The 19,498-nt window shown below is 35.3% G+C and overlaps 1 protein-coding gene across 1 annotated transcript in view; it reads left to right on the top strand.

Annotated features, from left to right (window-relative positions):
* LOC149781737 (echinoderm microtubule-associated protein-like 2) overlaps positions 1-19,498 on the top strand; it is an 81,690-nt gene that overhangs the window by 20,564 nt on the left and 41,628 nt on the right. The window contains exon 2 of the mRNA XM_089935005.1: positions 17,787-18,503. Within this exon, the coding sequence (XP_089791131.1) occupies positions 17,787-18,503 (717 nt within the window). The remainder of the gene's footprint in view (positions 1-17,786; positions 18,504-19,498) is intronic.

The raw sequence follows: 19,498 nt of genomic DNA, 5'->3' as shown, positions 1-19,498 counted from the left end.
ATTGAGGCGTTGCAGCGACGAATTCCAAACAAAACCAGTAAGATGTTGCTGTTAAACTATCGTCCTCGGCTTCAAGCATAAATGTTTCCTCGGTTCCGCTGTTTAGTATTACAGTGCAAACCCCGGAATACTTATCGGTGGAATGTCTCCAAGGATATGTTGTGAAGATTTCAAATTTAGCGGCTGAAAACACAGACAACCTGTAAACACCGGTGGCTGTTGCTGTATATTTGATAGTGTTATTTTGTCGTGACCATGTTGCGAATCCCGATGATACCGTGAATACGATGTTGGTGATATGCCCCGGAGTAACTCCAGTGGGAACTTTAATCAAACTGGTTTTGTTAACGATATCAGGAATACCCGATACGATATCCTGCTGTGTTTGTTTGATCGTGTTAATGTCGGTCTTTACATCAGCGAGTTTTACATCGACGACTGGAGGAGTCCCAAAGAACTTATCCACGACCTCATCAGTTTTTACGAAGTTTCTTCGAAATCTTGTAAACGCGCCCACGTGAACATCATGCTCTGCACGCAGCGTATTTAGTTTACCGTTGACGATGTCCACGTATTGTTTGTTTGACGCATCCTGGTCGGATTCGGGATTCGCTAACGCGGTTATTTTGTTGCCGCTCATGCTGAGTTCGCCTGTCATCGTGTCACCGGCTTTTTTCACACATTTATCAACACCTTTATCAATACTGTCTTTGATGCTTGCGATTGATATATTCGAGTCCTTGATCCGGCCGCCATCACTAAATGCAACGAAGTTATCCTTGGTAGCTCCAAGAACTCTGCGAATTATATCATTCCACTTAATGTTGCTCGTTCTTAGTTTTCCTTGCCTGTCTTGGAAAATAGCAACTTCATCTGGGTCAACTCCAGCTATATTCAAAAGATTATCGACTTCATCTTTGGTCGCATATTTTGAGAGATCAGCATCTGTGCTTGGTTTACCTCCTCGTGTGAAAGGTCTTCCGTAAATATCCACCATTATTCTTATTGCTGTTTTTCAAATGCTAGCATTTCTCGATGCGGTATATTCATACACTACTTTATGAGGAATAGTTGCTGGATTTCTTGAGATTGCATCAAGAACATTTAAAACCTCCCTCCCACAAATGGGCGGATCAATTAATGTTTGTGTTGGTAACGTCGACTGCCACACTGGAACATTAGAAAATCTGCTGACATACTTGAGAAACTCAACTGGCGGTGCTAAACCGTACGAATCAAAATAGATAATTCCACGTGGATCGATCGCGTAAGCAACCCAGTGAGTTCCCGGACCATCTTTGTTGTCGAGATTGATAATGCCAGTTTCTGGATTATTCGGTCGTTGCGGTAATTGATCTCGCATAAATACGCCTCTGAAATGTTTTACACGCAATTTTTTAACAGCATCGAGTAAATCAAAATTGCTCAACGGCGTTAGAATTTTTTTGGATACCATGATGGTGGAGTTCCTGGTAGTCTTAGACCGCGTCCCTTTTTTTTCTTGTATCCTTTTCCCGTTGCCTTTTTTAGTGCCATTCCAGCTGCAGTTCCAACTGCACCGAGTGCTGCGGCTTTTGCTACGGCTGGTGCTGCCGCGGCAATCAACGCCGGTATTGCTGCGAGAAGAGGAAATATTCCACCGGTTTTAGTCATGTCCTTGATAGCTGCAGCAGAGAAATCAAGTCGGACACCGGTTTTTGCTGTTAGTGCCTTATTAAAATGTTTAAGCTGAGTATTAGTCAACGACAATTTGTTTGGACCACCAGTAATCTGATCTCGTTTTAGTGTTATTGATGTCCCGCACGTGCTTGCGTTCTTTGATTGCAATTTCTTCGTTTGACCGGAAGTCAAGGTGACATTAACATGACTGTATGACATTATATCCTAAGTTTGATTTTAATTGCGTTACATATTCTCGATTGGAGCGTCGATGACCCTCATTCGTCCGCCAACACCTTCAAGCAGCATTGCTTTATCGGAGAGTATGACAGCAATCGCTCTGTAACCACCAGCAGGAACACCTACACGAGCTCGGAAATGTAGGTCGACAACAGATTGTTTAACCAGATCAAGATGTTCCAGCGAAAAGTAATAAATCGGATATAAACTCATAAAGTCTCGCTGTGATATTTGCAGGCCAGTGTCTACATTAAGGTCGCGCCCCATAAATGACATCAGACGATGATACGCGCGTGCGACACGATGATGTTCGAAATCTATTAATATATCCTCAGATGGCTCCTGATGCCCATTTATTCTCAACGAAACTTCAGAAACTCCAAGTGTATCAAATACCATTGGATTTCTTTCCTGGCTATCTGTTCTAGCACGGTATTGAAATGCAATGAAAATATGTCGTGGTGCTGATACTCCTTGTTGCGATGATATATGCCATGTAAACAACCCACCATTATCACCCTGAATAACGTCTGTGGTTGTTGTTTTCCAGGATAGCAGTGATTTACCGCCCGTGTCCATGAAAGACAACAGTCGTTGTTCTTCGGTGATTGACGGAGACAACACTGGCATCCACAACCACAGTTTAGTTAGTATTACCTGACCAGGGGCAACAGCAGCATCTCGCCAGATAGCGTCATTATCATCAGGTTTTCGCACAAGTACAACTGTGTGTTTGGCACCGAATATGACCTTGTGGACATCTCTGCAGAATCCAAAGATGTGAGACAATGGAATCACACCTGAGAACTCTTCATCTCCACTTAACATCGATCTACGTGTTGCAAAACCCAAATTAAAATTTTCGTTCATCGATGCAACTGCGTCACCGGCATTATTCATTGTTACATTCCTGTTCTCGGGGCTGTCGGTTATATCCTTTGCAAACATCATTGATGGTCCGGCTGATCTGGTGTAATCATCCGAGTATCTCGCCAACCCGAGAATTGTTGTGGCAACGTCGACGTTATCATGAATTGTTTCAATTTCTTTTCCATCTATCATGTAAATAGCGGATTTAAATAACGCCATGATGCCGTTGTTAACAAATCCAACTCGGTCGCCGATTCCGTAGTTAGTGTTATCATTCTTTAAAAGCCTACCTTCAACTTCGATGAAGGCCTCAGCGGGCAAGAAGTATCTACTTGTATCCTGGACCTGTAGTTCAATTCTTCCGCGTTGGTTAGGATCACGTGCTTCATAAGAATAATATTGAAAATCACGTACAGAATCATCTTTAAGTACTGGTTTGGACATATCAAACGCGTCATTGGATTTTCGTGCAAACATTATTATTATTTGTGATGATCTAATTAAAATGTTATCGTCACCGGAAACCACTACCAGCTATCAAATTAGCAGTTACACTATCTTGCAACGCTTTGGAGGTAATTCCTGCTGTTGCGATCTCAGCTAATTTCTGATTTACGGCCTTATTTACTACGCTACTAACATTTGCCGGCATAGCTTCAGTGGATGGTAGTTTTACTGGCACCAACCTCTCGACTGGGTTTTTTTTTCGTATCAGCTGTGCTAGTCGATCCTTGATTGATTGAAATGCTTTCCCGGCAAGACTACCAACAGTGCCAATGGCTTTATCCTTGACAACATCAGCGGCTTTCATCGCGAATTGTTTTGCTAACGGTCCAGCTTTCGGAGCGATTCTTGTGACTAAATCCCTAACAACATCACCGACTCCATCTCCGTAAACAACCTCGTATACTGGTAATCGTGAGTTTACTACTCTGACACTTCTTGGTCTGCGAAAAGAATCGTGTAGTATCATTTTATTTAATTATTGTTTATCTAACTGAATTTGCTAGCAAATTTAATTATTAGTCGCTGTGGTAACCGTCTGCGAGTTCATCAATGAGCCCCCGGTAGATGCTGATATCCATGATGCCACGCTGAAATAGTCTCTGACAGATATCTGCGGCTTCATTTATAATTTCCGGAGAATTGTTTCCGGCACGTCTTCCTCCGATGAGAACTTCCAACCGTGATACATCATCGATGATATTATTAGGGCAGGCAATAAAACCGGATCCTAAACCCTCCCCTGTTGATGGTACAATTCTTGGGGATAAAATGTCTTGAGGCAAACTTTCAGAAGATGTTGTTAAGCTAATTATCGGCGACCTAGTTTGTTTGAATTTTTGGCCCCGCGGACTTCCTTCAGATGCAGCCTCGTATTCACTTAACGGAGTTAGGTCAGGATCTATTGCTCTTCGCCGTGAAGGATATTGTTGTCGTTCTGTGTGTTGCAACGGTGATTTTTCTTCTTGAGGTTGCGATGGTGGAATTTCAAGTTTACGTATAGCATCTACAAGTCTATCGTATTTTGTATCGTCCCTGCTGATTTGTTTTTTATTTTCACGTATACGATACGAATATTTGATAAAATTATCATCTGTCATAGAACCGTGTTCTGGGTTTAAAGACACATCTCTTCTAATCAATCCTAACAGTATTGTCTCAGGTAATTTCTCTTCTGGTACATTTTTAAGAAGTTCAATATAATCCGGCGTAAATCTTTTGGCGGGGTCAGTAATTCTCCCTGTTACTCGCTTACCAGCAGGTACTGACACAACAACTTCATCGGGTGGAGGCGGGGGTTTAAGTCCAGCTGAAATATCCTGTAAAATTTTCCTTTGCTCTATTAAAGCCTCTTTGGTAACAGCTGCGGATTTTTCAGTAGCTTTGGTCACGGGTTTAAATAATTCCTCCGTAGTCTCTGCAAAGCCTTCCCGTGCTTGCTGTCTTAGTTGTAATTTTTGTCTGACACTATCACGGACAGGAAGAAATTTCTGAATTGCTTCGAGACGTTCTCGAGCTAATCTAGTCGTATGTGCTTCTCCAATATTTGCCATTATTTATTTGTCAATGATTTAATTCCGCTAACATAAAAATGTTTTTCCTTGGAAACTCATTTCCCAGAGCAGCAGAGGGGATGGACCCGACCCATGGATTTTTCAATAACGACCCCGCCACGGAAACTGTTTCAGATTTATTGAAGTAACCCAAGTTGTCAGTGCAAACTCAACGAGTTTGTCCCTGGAAACTCTTCGAGTTTTCGGGGGACATTTTTTTTTGTCCTGTATTCTGAATAGAAGGGTTTATTTCGTCGAAATAAGCCCTCTATCGAGGAATAGTTTCCTGGAGGGGTTTATTGTGCAAAAAGTTTCGGTCTGTACAGCCCCTCTGCTGCTAATCATGTTAATGCAACCGTGTACGATAACTGAAAACACGTTTCGCAACGGCAAAGCGCTTGCACACAAGATGCGTGAAGTCATGACTTAACCTGTCCCATTATGAAAATGATAATACCACTGACTATAATAATTCATAAAAATAAAACTTATATCAAGCAACGACGAGAATAATATAAGTCAGGAAGGATTTCGTATTTAATTAGTTCATGAGGGAGAAAGACGATTGCATTTGACTTGCATGGAAGAATATTGTCTGATCAATGCGAATGGAAACCTCCGTTACAATTGTCAGTATCAATTATTGATAATTTCTCTTTATTTGGAATAGATTTTCTTAACTTAATAAACGATAATCTCAATCCCTTCTGGATACAGGTTTAAGTATTTTAGAACTAGATCGTACAAAATGATTACAGTCGAACATTTGTTAGAAACACAGGTATGGTTTTATCCAAATATCACAACATGTACAAAAAGTGTTTATTATTAAGCATGATTTCAAAAAGGCATTCAATTTTTTTTAACTCAGATTGGTAATTTTGATAGTTTGTAAAATAAGCTTTCTTTTCATATTAAATTGATGGATTATCAAAGCATATTCACAGTAATAGAGTCATACAAAAGTAAACTCAGAGTCAATTATGGCTCTAAGTACAGCTACATTCAATAAATATCGTTACGTATCCAATTATTAAAAATAAACACTGATCTAGAAGTGTATATGAAAACATTTATAAAAAACAATGAAATATCAACTTCTAGAAGGAAGTGGAATTCTGAATTTAGTGTTAGAAGAAAGAAAATGGTGGTCATATTTTGGTACCATAAAAACCCAAATAACCAAGCTATTTGCAGTTTAAAATATTACATAGAATTTTGGCTACAAATGTATTTCTCAAAAGAAATACATTATTCCAAAAGAGCTCTGTTCTTTTTATGTGTTGCATGAAGACCATATCTCATATATTTTCGGATTGTCCGGTAGCAACGACTCTTTTAAATGACACCCTAACCAAAAATAAGTGTTGTCAAACACACAATTTGGAATTAAAACAGTATGTATATACTTAACGTATCACACATATGTGTCATTACAATACTGTGAGAATATTTAATACGTATATGTGTATTATTCTTCATGTAAAAATAAACTTTGAAAACATGATAGGTTGGTATGCAGATAACTTGAGTAACATGGAACAATCTTTAGAACAAATAATTGAATAATTTTAAGAGACACGGAAATAGTTCATAAATATGCAGTTTAAATATTTGAGGAAAATTGTACCTATCAGAAAACAAATACTTTCGAAATGTTTCATGAAGCATCTGTGCCCTCCATAAAAGCTTTTTTACACTTTTGCAATAGAATAACTCTAGGTAAACTCGACACAGTACTGAGTATTGATGTGTCCAGTTATATAGTATGCTTGTGAAGACTACAATAAAATTCGGAAAGATTGGAAATATTTCAAAAGAAAGATGCACAAATCATGACAGGTCTACACATGTATTGTTATTGTCATTATATTTATGCGGATACCGATGGTAAATTCTTCTACAGCGCGCGAAAAATGGACAGACTGTTTGATACGTTTGCTGTCACAAATAATCGATTATTTATACAAGTATAATTTAAGTCACATCCTTCCACAGGGGAGACAAACGCTTCTAATTATCGACTTCACAGCTAAAAAGGCCTCACACCAAACCGTATCAATATGAGCTACTCCCCAATCAGTTATCGCTCTGGGAACCAAGTCATCTTTTTTACAGTTCTCAGATGAATCAGATGTACATGGTTCTGCATCATATTTTTTTTCTTCAGTCAATCCAGGATTGCATAGGATAGTGTAAATAACAGACTCAAACTCCTCACTAGAATTAGCTATTTGAAAATATCTTTATATGGTAATGACAATCTTGAAGAAATGGTCCATGAGTTGGCATACTGGAATCGAATTTGAAAAGTTTCCGAGATGATAAAGTTAGGCATGGCCTTAATACCAAACTTAAAATGCAAAGCAGAGAGTTAAAGAAGATCTATATTCTTGTATAACATTGAGAAAATGCATCACATTGAAAATTTGATTCATCGCTCATGATGGAAGTGAATTAATATATCTGAATAGCTTCATAATTTAACAGAAAATCTTTCACAAAAATCCTGACTCGACTGAAGAAAGAAAAAGAAGAATCTCATGTCACCTGACTTAGATGGTATTAGTACTGAGTTCAATACATTTTTTTCAGGATTTGCATGGAGTATTTGTTGCTCAGAGCTCTAAATCTTGCATATAAACAATAGTCAGTTACACAAAAACAACGTGTCATCACATATATTCCTAATACGTATATTGTATGTATAAAACTGGTCTGTTACGAATATATGGATTTAAACTAAGCAACAGGTAAGAGGGAAACTAAAAAGATTTGAATAATGCAAAATATAATTAATTTACCTAAAACACGGACAAGTTCCAGTGGTACACCGAATAGGCAATTGTTCTGATGTCTCAATAGTGGTGATGCTTTACTGAAAAATATCGTGGAATGAATTCACAGTAATTTCAAAACAGCTAGTAAGTCCGAAAGTATAAGACCTTTATAATTGCAATGAGTAATTTCAATGAACACATTTTCTAAAATGGTCAAAACTAATTTATTCCTCTAAGACCTATGGTAATGCCAGAAATCCTAATTGTCAGTGCATTATTTCTTAAACAGAAGCAGAAAACGCAGTTTGTTTGAAAACCAGAATAAGGATGGAATATCCATTAAAGTACAATCTAAATTTGTCAACGAGTTCAAGTACTTTAATAGCCAGTCAGATTTGAGACATTCATGTTTTCATCCTTATATCTTGAAATGATTTCATACTTTTTACCATGATACATCTGGCTGTGTGCTCTTATACACTCTTCTTAGTTTTTCCTATAGACAGTAGGGTCAAATAGTGACCCCTTTTCTGCATATATATATATATATATATATATATATATATATATATATATATATATATATATATATATATATATATATATATATATGTGTGTGTGTGTGTGTGTGTGTGTGGGTGTGTGTGTGTGGGTGTGTATGTATATGTATATATATATATATATATATATGCAGAAAATAACGCCAAAGGGCGTTTTGAAAGATGTCTGAGTTAGCAACTGACAGTTTATACCACGATAAACTCAGAAAAAGAAACCGTTAAACTCTTATAATTGAAATTGCAATCATTAATATATATTTTGTTTGCATCCTTAAAAAAACAAAAGTTAATTGAGCGGAGTGATAAATGTTTAGGGTTTTCTGTTACGTAGCTATTAATAGCACATGGGATTGTCCTGCTTGATCGTAGTAAGGTCATCAAAATACCAGCCCTTCAACAGTGGAAGCCAAATTTATTCAATTTTAAAAAAAAAATTGTTAGGATGTTTTTTCCTTTAATGCTTACTTTGCGTCTGCCTTTACTGGCAGTGTTTATCTTATGTCGTACACGTTACTCTATTTATTGAAGTGGGTATTCTTAGAAAAGTAGTTCTCCTTACAGTTCATACAGAAATAAACCCAATTCATTTTGTTCACGTGGTTACATTCTGACCAATAGATATGTGACTTTCCTTTACCAGCTACTGGCATTGCAATTATAAACAAATGTCGTCATGCTAGGGAACGCGATATATACCTTGAATTTTACAAAGAAGCTACTGCTCAAGAAAGGTTAAGCAAGTCCCCAAACACTTTGCTAACAATCATTTCCTTCATATTTACAAGACACATCGGGTTTCATTAGATAATTTAAATCTCTTCCGAAATTATCGGAAAGATTTAGCATAGTTACACTTGATGTATCTTCTCTCTGCACAAATATAATACACTCTGGTGACATTGAAGTTTGTAAATACTACCTTTGTAAGGATGAAGATATAAGTAGATTCAGAAAAAACATTTGTGATTTAATAAACTTTTTGCTGGAAAATAACCTCTACAATTATGTGATACGAACTAATTTCTAATTCACGTATACCAAGGGGTAGAAATGGCTTCTTTATATGAGATTTTATGATCATTTATTGTAAGATCTTTGCTATTTCATAGACAGTTTTAAATATATTTCACTCGCAAATAAATTTACTTTCAAAGTGTCAAAATACAGTTTCACTTTGGACGTAAATGTCGCTGGCAACGAAGTTTACGATTTAACAACAAGAGTAGATGTTAAAAGCACACATATTGAATAATCATTATGCCACTCAAAATCACGTGAAACTGCAATGCTTTATAGTCAGGCGAAGTGATATTAAACGATTACTTCTGAAGATAACGTCTTTTTCTTTAAAATAAATTCTTTGACAGAATAATGTCAACAATTTATGATGCTTCGTTTGAAAAGGTGTCTTCCCTCACACAAATTTGATTCAATGTTCTTTTATTCCAAAGAACTAATAATCCCAAAGATTTTCATGTTTATTTTAAATTGATAAATGAACCATTTACAAATGTTTCATCAACTAAAATTAAAAGACGCAGATGTTCGCACATATTCTTGTATTAATGAAAATTCAGTATTAGTAATACCAAGAAAACACTGTGGACGCAGAATGAGATTAATTATTTTGCTTCATATGCTATTTATTTGATAAGTTTTAATACGGGCATACAGTATGCTGACAAATCCATCATCAAGTATGAAAAAGCATAGAACTGACATAAATAACTCTCTCGATCCGTCGTTTTCATCTCATGTAGTCATTCACTCTAATGACGACTTCCGGAAATTACAAGATTATTCACGTAGCCAATTGATATTGGTAATTCGGAAATAAAACGTCTTTTAAAAGAAACGAACCATGGACTTCTTTAATTGGTACATTTCATAATATTTGATCATTTCAGTTTCTCTACTTCATTGTATATGAGATATTTGCCAAACTCAAAACATTGGAAACTAACTTTAATATTTTTATTTGTATAAAACTGACAAGGATTTCAATACAAACGTATTGTGCAACGAAATAATAAAGATCTTTTTCTATGATGTTCATTTTGTGAACTAATTGTTTCACAAATAATAAAAATAGTTATAATTATTTTTACTTTAAATTTTAATATTATAAAAATGTACCATCGTAAATCTGTTCAATATTTTTTACAAAGGTGCATACTTCAAAATTAGTTATATTAAAGGGAACATTGGGATTAGAATCATCATTTGGAAAATATCTAAATGTTCCAGTTCTATGCTTTTGCTTTTATAAGCTTCAATAATTGATGAATTCATAAGATTTTAAACATTATACATATGTAAAGGAAAAATAAATCCAGCATGTCACTATTTCCTCTTATATGTTCTACTTGACATAAAAACCTGAATTGGTTTTTTTTGTTGTTGCAAAAATTTAAAAAAAATACTATGACATTATGTTAGCTACGTATACCATTAGAATGTTCAATAATGTACAAAAAATGATTTTGGGAAGTGCAAAAACTTTATGGAAGTTAACAGAATGGTCAGAGTGACTTCTGAAACTATTGTTGTATGTTCTAAATTAGTAAGTTTGCAGGGTTTGTTCCAGTTTTTCCATCACAAACGATAAACATACGAAATAATAAACGTCTTGTTGTGATGATTTATCAAATTCAAATACACTGATATTACTTTATTTTCCATCTTCCGATTTTCGTTCTTCGGGATTACAAAACAATTATTTTATCATATGAAATATATAATAATAAGATGCTTGTCCGATAACTCACTTTCGCCTTCACCAATCGCAGCAGACAGACAGACGGATGGACAAATAGAGATATAGATTGATTTATTATCACATATCCGTTTAATCATACATGGCTGATCTGGCGTCGTTCGATATAAATGTTCATTCTGTGATTCCGTATTGCACACCTAAAATTCCCGTATTGCACACCAAACCTGGAACTACTTTTACAACTTTAGATAGCCAATAATAGCCCACTTATAAAATATCGATAATGATTTAGTGCTACAGAGTTTTAAATAATTTAAAATGTCAGCAAGTTGTATTTTTAAGAAATGTAGTCTGTCGGCCTCGACATATCAAACTCGTTCTTTCCGCCCAATCGGAACAAAACACATGTGTAGTTTTGTATATATGGAACACAATGCAATTCCAGGTATAGGACTTCAAAGAAGCAATATCTCATCATATGTTGTATGATGTTGTCTATTAAAAAAATCATATAAATTTCTACCTTAAATGTAATAAAATGCACAATGTGTATCAAACGTATTTACTAATTTGTTTCCTTTTTAAATTATTAGATTTACCAATTCAAATTCAACTATTAAATAATTTACTTGGAAAGTTTTGTTTCCAACAGCCAATAAATTACCGGGATACTAGTAGTTATTTATTGATTTTTTTTATTAGGGATAATTGAATCAAGCATGCATGACTACATTTAATGCTGACACGTGTACTTGTTTTGATGATTCCAGGACGAGGGTAATCCTGTAAATATTATATGAATGCATGAGATCTATAATTCCATTGGTAGGAAGGCAATCAAACAGAAATTAACACGTTGTTTCTTTGACATGACGCCAAATGGGATGTAGTAAATCACGGACTACATTTTATTTTAATTTCCGCTCTCCCGCCATGCACGTGATTGGATTATCATCAGATAGGAAATCGAATTGAAATTTTAAATTGAGACCTCGAATAATAGGAGAACTCTTCGACCACTAATTAGCATCACTATCTGTGTAAGATCGGCATTCCTCTGCTTGAAAATAAAATGGCGAAAGTCAAAAGTCTTTTAATCGAAAATGGCAGTCTTGCTAAAGCTTATTGTTTCAAATCTAATATACTTTTAAAAAACCTTCACTAGTTGGTATTATTCCTTTGCAGCATAGAGGAATAATTGTGTTTAAACGTTTGACTCACAAAGTTGGTGCAGATATTGGGCTAAACAGCATTTTTTGGCAGCAATCGAAATTGTTTACGTTTATTTCGAGCTTATGTGATGTGGCTGACGTGAGTAATCAAAGCATGGGATTGAAAACATTGATGCAAAATAATTATATTTTTGAAGAAAATAGTGTATGTAATATCGTAATAGAATATCGAAATAATTATAATCATTTAGAACACAAAGACGTTGCTGCTTGCTTAAAGATGAAATATGACAATGTTGAGGTTGAGGTTGTCGAGCAGGTAAAGGACTTTTAACTTCACCTCAAAGGGGTGGCAGGTAGCTAAATCACTTTTGACTTCAGCATATGTGGTAAAATACAGTAATTTAATACTTCAATAAGAACATGTTACATATGGCAACGTATATCTATAGTACAAATAAATGATGCTAGAAGTGATTTATAAGTAGGACACATAGTGACTGATTGTATCTAATCATCTAGCTGCTTGTGGGTCGGTAGCCCATGCATGATAATACCCTGCCAGAATCCTATACTTCTCTAAATCATTGTATATGGATTAATTAAATACATTGTTAACCATGGTTGGCTTGGTTTTGGTGCTGACTTAAGATCAACAAGGAGACTTAGTTTAATGAGGTTGTTTGCTAGAAGGATAAAAAAAGAATCACGTTAATCTCTTCTCCGCCCAATTTCCAAAAAACCGGTATCTGCAACCCAGTGAAAATATTTAAGAGATATAATTTTACCTTTAATGATATATGTGTCCCAACTGTATGTTCGAACTGCAGAGAGAACGTGAACAAAATAGAAAGAGATGACAAAACAATAAAATAAAAAATCATGCTAATTTGTTTTTTTTTGTATCAATCTTTATTTATTTTTCGGATGTAACTTGATTAGGTGATTATGCATTGCACCAGACTTTGCCCAGGAAATGCAAAATTCACTTATCATTAAATTCCTTTTAAACTGTACTTTTGGTACTTCACACCTTATACACGCAACACCGTTTGTCCTTACAACATATATTTCACTATATTTTATTCGATTTTTCCATAATAAATCTACAAAGCAAAATTGTAATGAAGATACGTATTTGTTGTTCAGATTCTGTGCCCTTGGAAAGATGATGGTTAAGTTGTCAATATTTGTCATCTTCTTTTCTATCTCTTTCTCATCACCCCTCACCCGAATGCTTAAATGATATGTCTAAATCCCTTTTTTCATCATTCGTTAGAAGGATTTGTGATGATTCCATTGATGGATTGCTTGAAAAAAGATTAGAATGAGCTTTGGGCCCTGCTCGAAACACGTTTCCACAATACTTCTCTACTTTACATATTTTAATCAGTACCTCTTTACTTTCTAGGTCTTTCTTCGGTTAGAATAAAAGAGTATAATAATCATTCTTTTTCCGTTTGTGATCACAATTTGTGCTTTTGTAATGTGCACAGTTTGTTATTTTTACATGATATATCCGTACAATCAATACATGAAATAATCAGTGCATTATAGTTGATCAGTTTCGTAATGACGTGACACATAACCGCATAACGAGTCATAGGGAAGGAAGTAAGGCAGTCAATAATCTTGGACATGTTAACTAATTAAACTGCAAATTTCTGAAATTCCCTTGAGGCAAATTTCACAGGAGAAACGGATTTTGATGAACACATAACGTTGTACTAAAGCTTGAAATGGGTATATTTTGAAGACTTTCGTTATGTTTGAAATTTAAGCTGACATCAGATGATAATGTTGCTAAAAGAATAAGACAAGAAGTGCTAAAGATTTGAAACTGTGGTATGATTCAAACGGTTTTCGGGAAACGCGATAGCTCAGCTGGTAGGTCGTCGTTTTCGTACTCTAGGGGCAGCGGATATGATATCAGCCTAGAACAGCCGCGACGGCTGCCTCAGTGTGTCCTTGTGAAAGGCATTTAGCTACCATAGCCAATCATGTGTCCAAAGTGAGGTTAAAACCATCAAAAGCAAAGCAAACTAAATTTGTATCCCACTGAGTTCCACCTGTATGCTTGCCTCAGTGTGTCCATGTGAAAAGCATTTAGCTACCATAGCCAATCATGTGTCCAAAGTAAGGTTAAAACCATCAAAAGCAAAGCAAACTAAATTTGTATCCCACTGAGTTCCATCTGTCTTCTTGACCATCCTACATTCTTGTAGTCAAGACAAACTATTTAGATCGAACTGGATGACTCGCCTGAACAGCGAGTCCAAAAATTGTATTTTATGCATTGGTTAATTGACAACCAATATGTCAATTGAATCCATTATATTATATTAATCGGATAATTTTTTGTGATCAAAGGTTTACTGATAGTCACTGTCTCCTGCTAGTTTAGTTAATTGAGCAATCGATCATGGTGATATTGAAACGTAATTTAAAAACCTCTCTTAAAAAGGCCTTTCTAGTTGCTCCCCTTGCGCACCTCCCTTTCCCCGCTCCTCAAGATGAGCATGCATGTATACCGTTGGAGAAAACACTGGTTACATGTTTGTCTCAGTACATCGCATGGGCCTAATTATATCGATTCTTGTCTCAATTCATCCTATGGACCTAATTAGATCAATTTTTATCTCAGTACATGGTATGGACTAATTAAATCAATTGTTATCTCAATACATCGTATCGGTCTAATTAGATAAAACAAATTCTCGGTGCATCGTATGGACCTAATTAGATCAATTTTTGTCTTAGTACATCGTATGGACCTAATTAGATCGATTTTTGTCTCAGTACATCGTATGGGCCTAATTAGATCGTTTTGTCTCAATACATCGTATGGGCCTAATTAGATCAATGTTTGTCTCAGTACATCGTATGGGCCTAATTAGATCAATTTTTGTCTCACTACATCGTATGGGCCTAATTATATCAATTATTGATACTGTTTCAATCCCTTCATCAACTCTCTCATGCATCCAAATATGAAATTTTCCATGATTCGTGATTTAACAATGTTGACATTCCAAAATGAGTTTATTTTGGGTATCTCAATTAGTAAAGTAATTTACTAATGAAATATTTAAACAATGAAATAAATGATGCTTAACTGCTGTACGTTGTAGTTGCGAAATATACGCATATAAATATGTACCAGATATCTCAAAGCCTGTTATTGCGAGTCATTGAGAGGAATATAGCAATCGTTTCAATGGAACTTGAAGCGTCCATAATTTCACATCTATCGATGATTCTTAGGTAATCACGTGAGTTAATTTTAAAAAAGACTATTGCAGTTTCATTTGCATTCCAAAATTATGCTGGCAATGGTATGTATATTTAATTTACAAGGATTCTTATTTAGCTTTTTACATTATTTTATCCTTTATTTCAATACATGCTAGTGTAATGTAACATTTTATGTTGTACTTGACCTTCTGCTTGGCATGATTGACTTTTTATTTTATTCATTGTACACAACTAATACATAGCTATATTATTCTCTATGTGTATGGGTTTAAAATCAGTAATATTATTAATAGAGGAAACAAATATGTTTATTTAGGTCACGGCTTTAGAATTTTCTACGTGAGCTATTATTTTGTTAATGTCTTGTAAACATGAGGATCATTCTAGAAAGTTATTTTCCATTAGGTAATGGGGTTTTTATATCGAAAATGCTAAATTTGACCTGAAGTCAAGCAGAGAACTATATAATCTTGTAACTGGGAGGACGTGGTCATTCGAGCTTTCAGTTTCAGCACAATCAAGTTATGTGTTGTCTCCAGTGTTTTTGTTTGTTTGGGCTGGAATATTTTTTGTCTTCAAATTATTGAATTCAATCGATTATTTTCTCTGGAAATACAAAAGTGTTCTGATAAAATTCTTGGATAAAGACATTCACTGGAATTTAGAATGTATTCATACCAGGCATTATATTTCTGTGATTCAACAAAAAATATTAGCACATGAACACACAAGACGTTGTAAAAGACACGTCATCGCCTTCAGTTTTCAGATTTATTCTGGACTTTTAATGAATTTTATTCAGGACTTTAGAATACTAGGACTTGTGTCTGTCATTTTTTTGACTATTTTGGTATTTCAATCGCAATACCGTAAGTTCCTTTTCTCATTTTGACTTTGTATTCTAGGGATATAAATCATTTGTTAAATTTTACAAAGCTTTTTGTCTTTCAATAGCTATATAATGAATTCTTGTTTCTTCTGAATATATTATGTTGGGTGCCAATGAAACACCAAAGGAAATAAATGCTAGTCTATTGGATGACATTAGAAGAATAAGACTCATTCTAAGTACGGTTTGTAAGTGAACAATAACAAGGACAACAAAAATGGAACAGCAACAAACTAACAACAATTGGAAAAGAAAGAAGAACAAGATTTAATTAAATCATCAAACTACTGCTACTACAACTACTAAAAACAACAACAACAACAACAAAGTCATCTTCGATACATTCCAGTATTAATCCATCTACTTTTTATTTTTGCAAATTGGGTTGTGTTTTGTAACAGTGACATATTAGATTAGATCCTGTACTCCCCCTACCCACCCCCGTTCCCACTCATCAAACCTTCCTTTTTAGTGCAGTATCCCACTCACCTACCCTTCTATTAAAGTACTCCCCGACACCGATCGACAATTCCTTCACAGTGCTACCTTCCCTTAGTTTACTGTTAAAATAACGTTGCTAGTTTGCTGGCTACGTGCTCATAATTTATATTTTTCTGTTTCGGGACTGCAATTTGTTGATGAATATAGTAAAAACAAGAAATTTATGTAAGAAAGTTTCCGAAACCCAACTATCGTGGCAATCTGAAAATATCGCTCAGCCTTTTCCGTTAATTCGTTAAATAACTTTATTGTAGATGTAGGAATTCATTTACATTTGACCTATTTTGGAGCGCCAATTCTACAGAAATATATATGCTGACGATATGTTTACTTTGTTTCCTTCTGGCTCTATATTACCCTATGTGAACAAATGATGGCGGCGAATTAGATGCGATGCTTTAAGTGGACAGAAAAGACCGGGGTTGTTTTGATTTCTGCTATCTGAATAACACTTTTGACATACTTCTATGGAGGGTAGCGCCAAACAATGAATCATTTTATTCCCCCAAAAACCAAAACAAACCCCATCTTGATACCTTTATGGAATTATGTTCAAAAGCTCAGTAAATGAAAGATTGTTTTAGTAACTTCAAGCATGAAAAAGAAGTTCGAAATGTTTATACTAAGGGTTTATCAGCTCGATCCATTCGCTGTTCTGAACAATATTAAAGGCCCAATCATGTCCGATTGACATGAATTTGTTCTTCTGTTTGCTTTTGTGACTATTTTTGTTCACATGGTTTGGAAAGAAATCTTACAACACACATACACACACACAGAGACACACTATCCCGCTGTGGATTAGTACCCACTCCTTGTGATTTTAAATGTTAACCCTCTGTACCTCTTAGTTGCAAGCGCTTACTCTACATAGCGTGGAAACAAATCTGGTATTTTAACGTAGTCTAAGGTGCTACTAAGTGTGTTGCGTTTTAAATTTTCTTTAGGGTGATATAATGCCATATTTATTTTGAAGGAAACAACACACAACACCCTGCAATATTTTAGTTTGAATTATTCAAAACTGAACTAATTATTGTTATTGTACTCTTCACGATAAATTTGATTTCCTTTCTTTATTTAGACTGAGCGGTACAGTGATGAAGAAATAGATGGAGGCTCTCCTACTCGCCATAACATTTTACGTGGTCCAAATATACCACCTGTGCAAATTCGAAAACGGGATGCGAGGCTCAATGTTCGTTCGGATGAGCAAACCAAAAGTCATCGTCAGAACCAAGAAGGAAACAAGGCTAAAAAACAAGGAATTATGATTCGGTTTTATCGAAATGGAGATGCTCATTTCAGAGGAATCGAGCAAGTGATTAATAAACAGATTAAAGATTTTAACGCTCTGTTAAATATATTGACTAGCAAAATGGAGATACCATCTGGAGTGCGATTTGTTTTTGCCCTGGATGACGGAAAGAGGATTACAAAACTTGAGCAGTTTCAAGCAGGACGTGAATATGTAGCTTCCGGTGTGAAACAGTTAAAGAGAATGGACTATGGCAATGTAAGAAGCACGTGGTCAAACAGACGACTTTCAGCGGGAAAAGTCAGGAAAAGTGAGCTCAACCTTTTCGGAGGAAAAACGACGTCACAGGTCAAACGCTCACGGGAAAGCAGCAATACCCCAAAAATAGTGCCAATAATCAATTTGGCCAAGGACTCTGAGAGAGTGATGAGAATAATTCTGAATCCGCAGACAACTAAACCGTTCGAAGAATGGCTCAAAGACATAAGCAGTGACAGTCCAGAGATCACACGTCTGTTCACTCAAAAACCTCCACATACAAAGGTAGGGTTTTGTATCAATTTTGAAGATGTGATCAAATAAAAAAATAGATGTATATGCTATTATTAGAAATATATCACTTAGTTTGGGCAGTTTATCTTGTAGATTTGTCTTCCTTTTTGTGATATTTTTATTACAATAAGAAATATTATCAAAATAAGAAAGTGCTTAATCATTGGCAGTATGAAGAGACAACTATATTTCTATCAACTTCTCCTTAATTAAGTGAATACTGAACTTTATTTAATACAATATCCACAGTTCTGAAACTGATATGAAACAATGGTACACCTACCTTAGTAGTCAATACAATTTTGATATAACTTAGATGACAAACCGTAGACAACTAACACTGCCCCCCCCCCAAAAAAAAATATTGTGCGCATTAATTGCCAAAACAAACAATAATATATCAGATTTAGATAGAATGCAATTGTTGGTACATATTAAACGAGCACAAACGCCTCTGGCCATCTTCAACAACCTTCATAACCAATGGATGAATTCACCTACAATAATTTGATCTTCTGTGGTCAGATTTGTAATATTTTCTTGCATGCGTGCTAAGAGAAAAACAATCGGATTACGTTGAACTATCTTTTTTTTTCCTCAGCTGGAGCAATAGTACCTCAGATCAACAAGTCTGACTGCTTTTATTGTCTTAAAACTGAATGGATCAGTATCATCATTTAAAAGAGATATAATAGGGCTGTAGAAGTACAATGATAAAAAATTTATCTCTGACTTGAAGGCTCACTTTAAGTCACTTAATACAACTGCATTGCTATTATTCTTAAAGATTTATTCCTGAATGGACAATCAACGCTTCTTTGGAGACATGACACTTCTTTGGTATAATATTAGCTCTTTTAAGCAATGAAATGGTAAACTATTCTGTTTTGCTTGATAGTTCAAGATCCATTTTGAAAACTGATCTTTTGTCCAGACGTAATATCAAATGTGCCCCAATTTAGTTGCTTACTTGGATTATCGCCCCT

The sequence above is a fragment of the Sinohyriopsis cumingii genome, chromosome 15, assembly GCF_028554795.1.
Source record: "Sinohyriopsis cumingii isolate HCF-2022 chromosome 15, ASM2855479v2, whole genome shotgun sequence".
Classification (NCBI taxonomy): domain Eukaryota; kingdom Metazoa; phylum Mollusca; class Bivalvia; order Unionida; family Unionidae; genus Sinohyriopsis; species Sinohyriopsis cumingii.
Note: the sequence above shows the minus strand (reverse complement) of the source record. Positions and strands in the feature narration are given on the sequence as shown.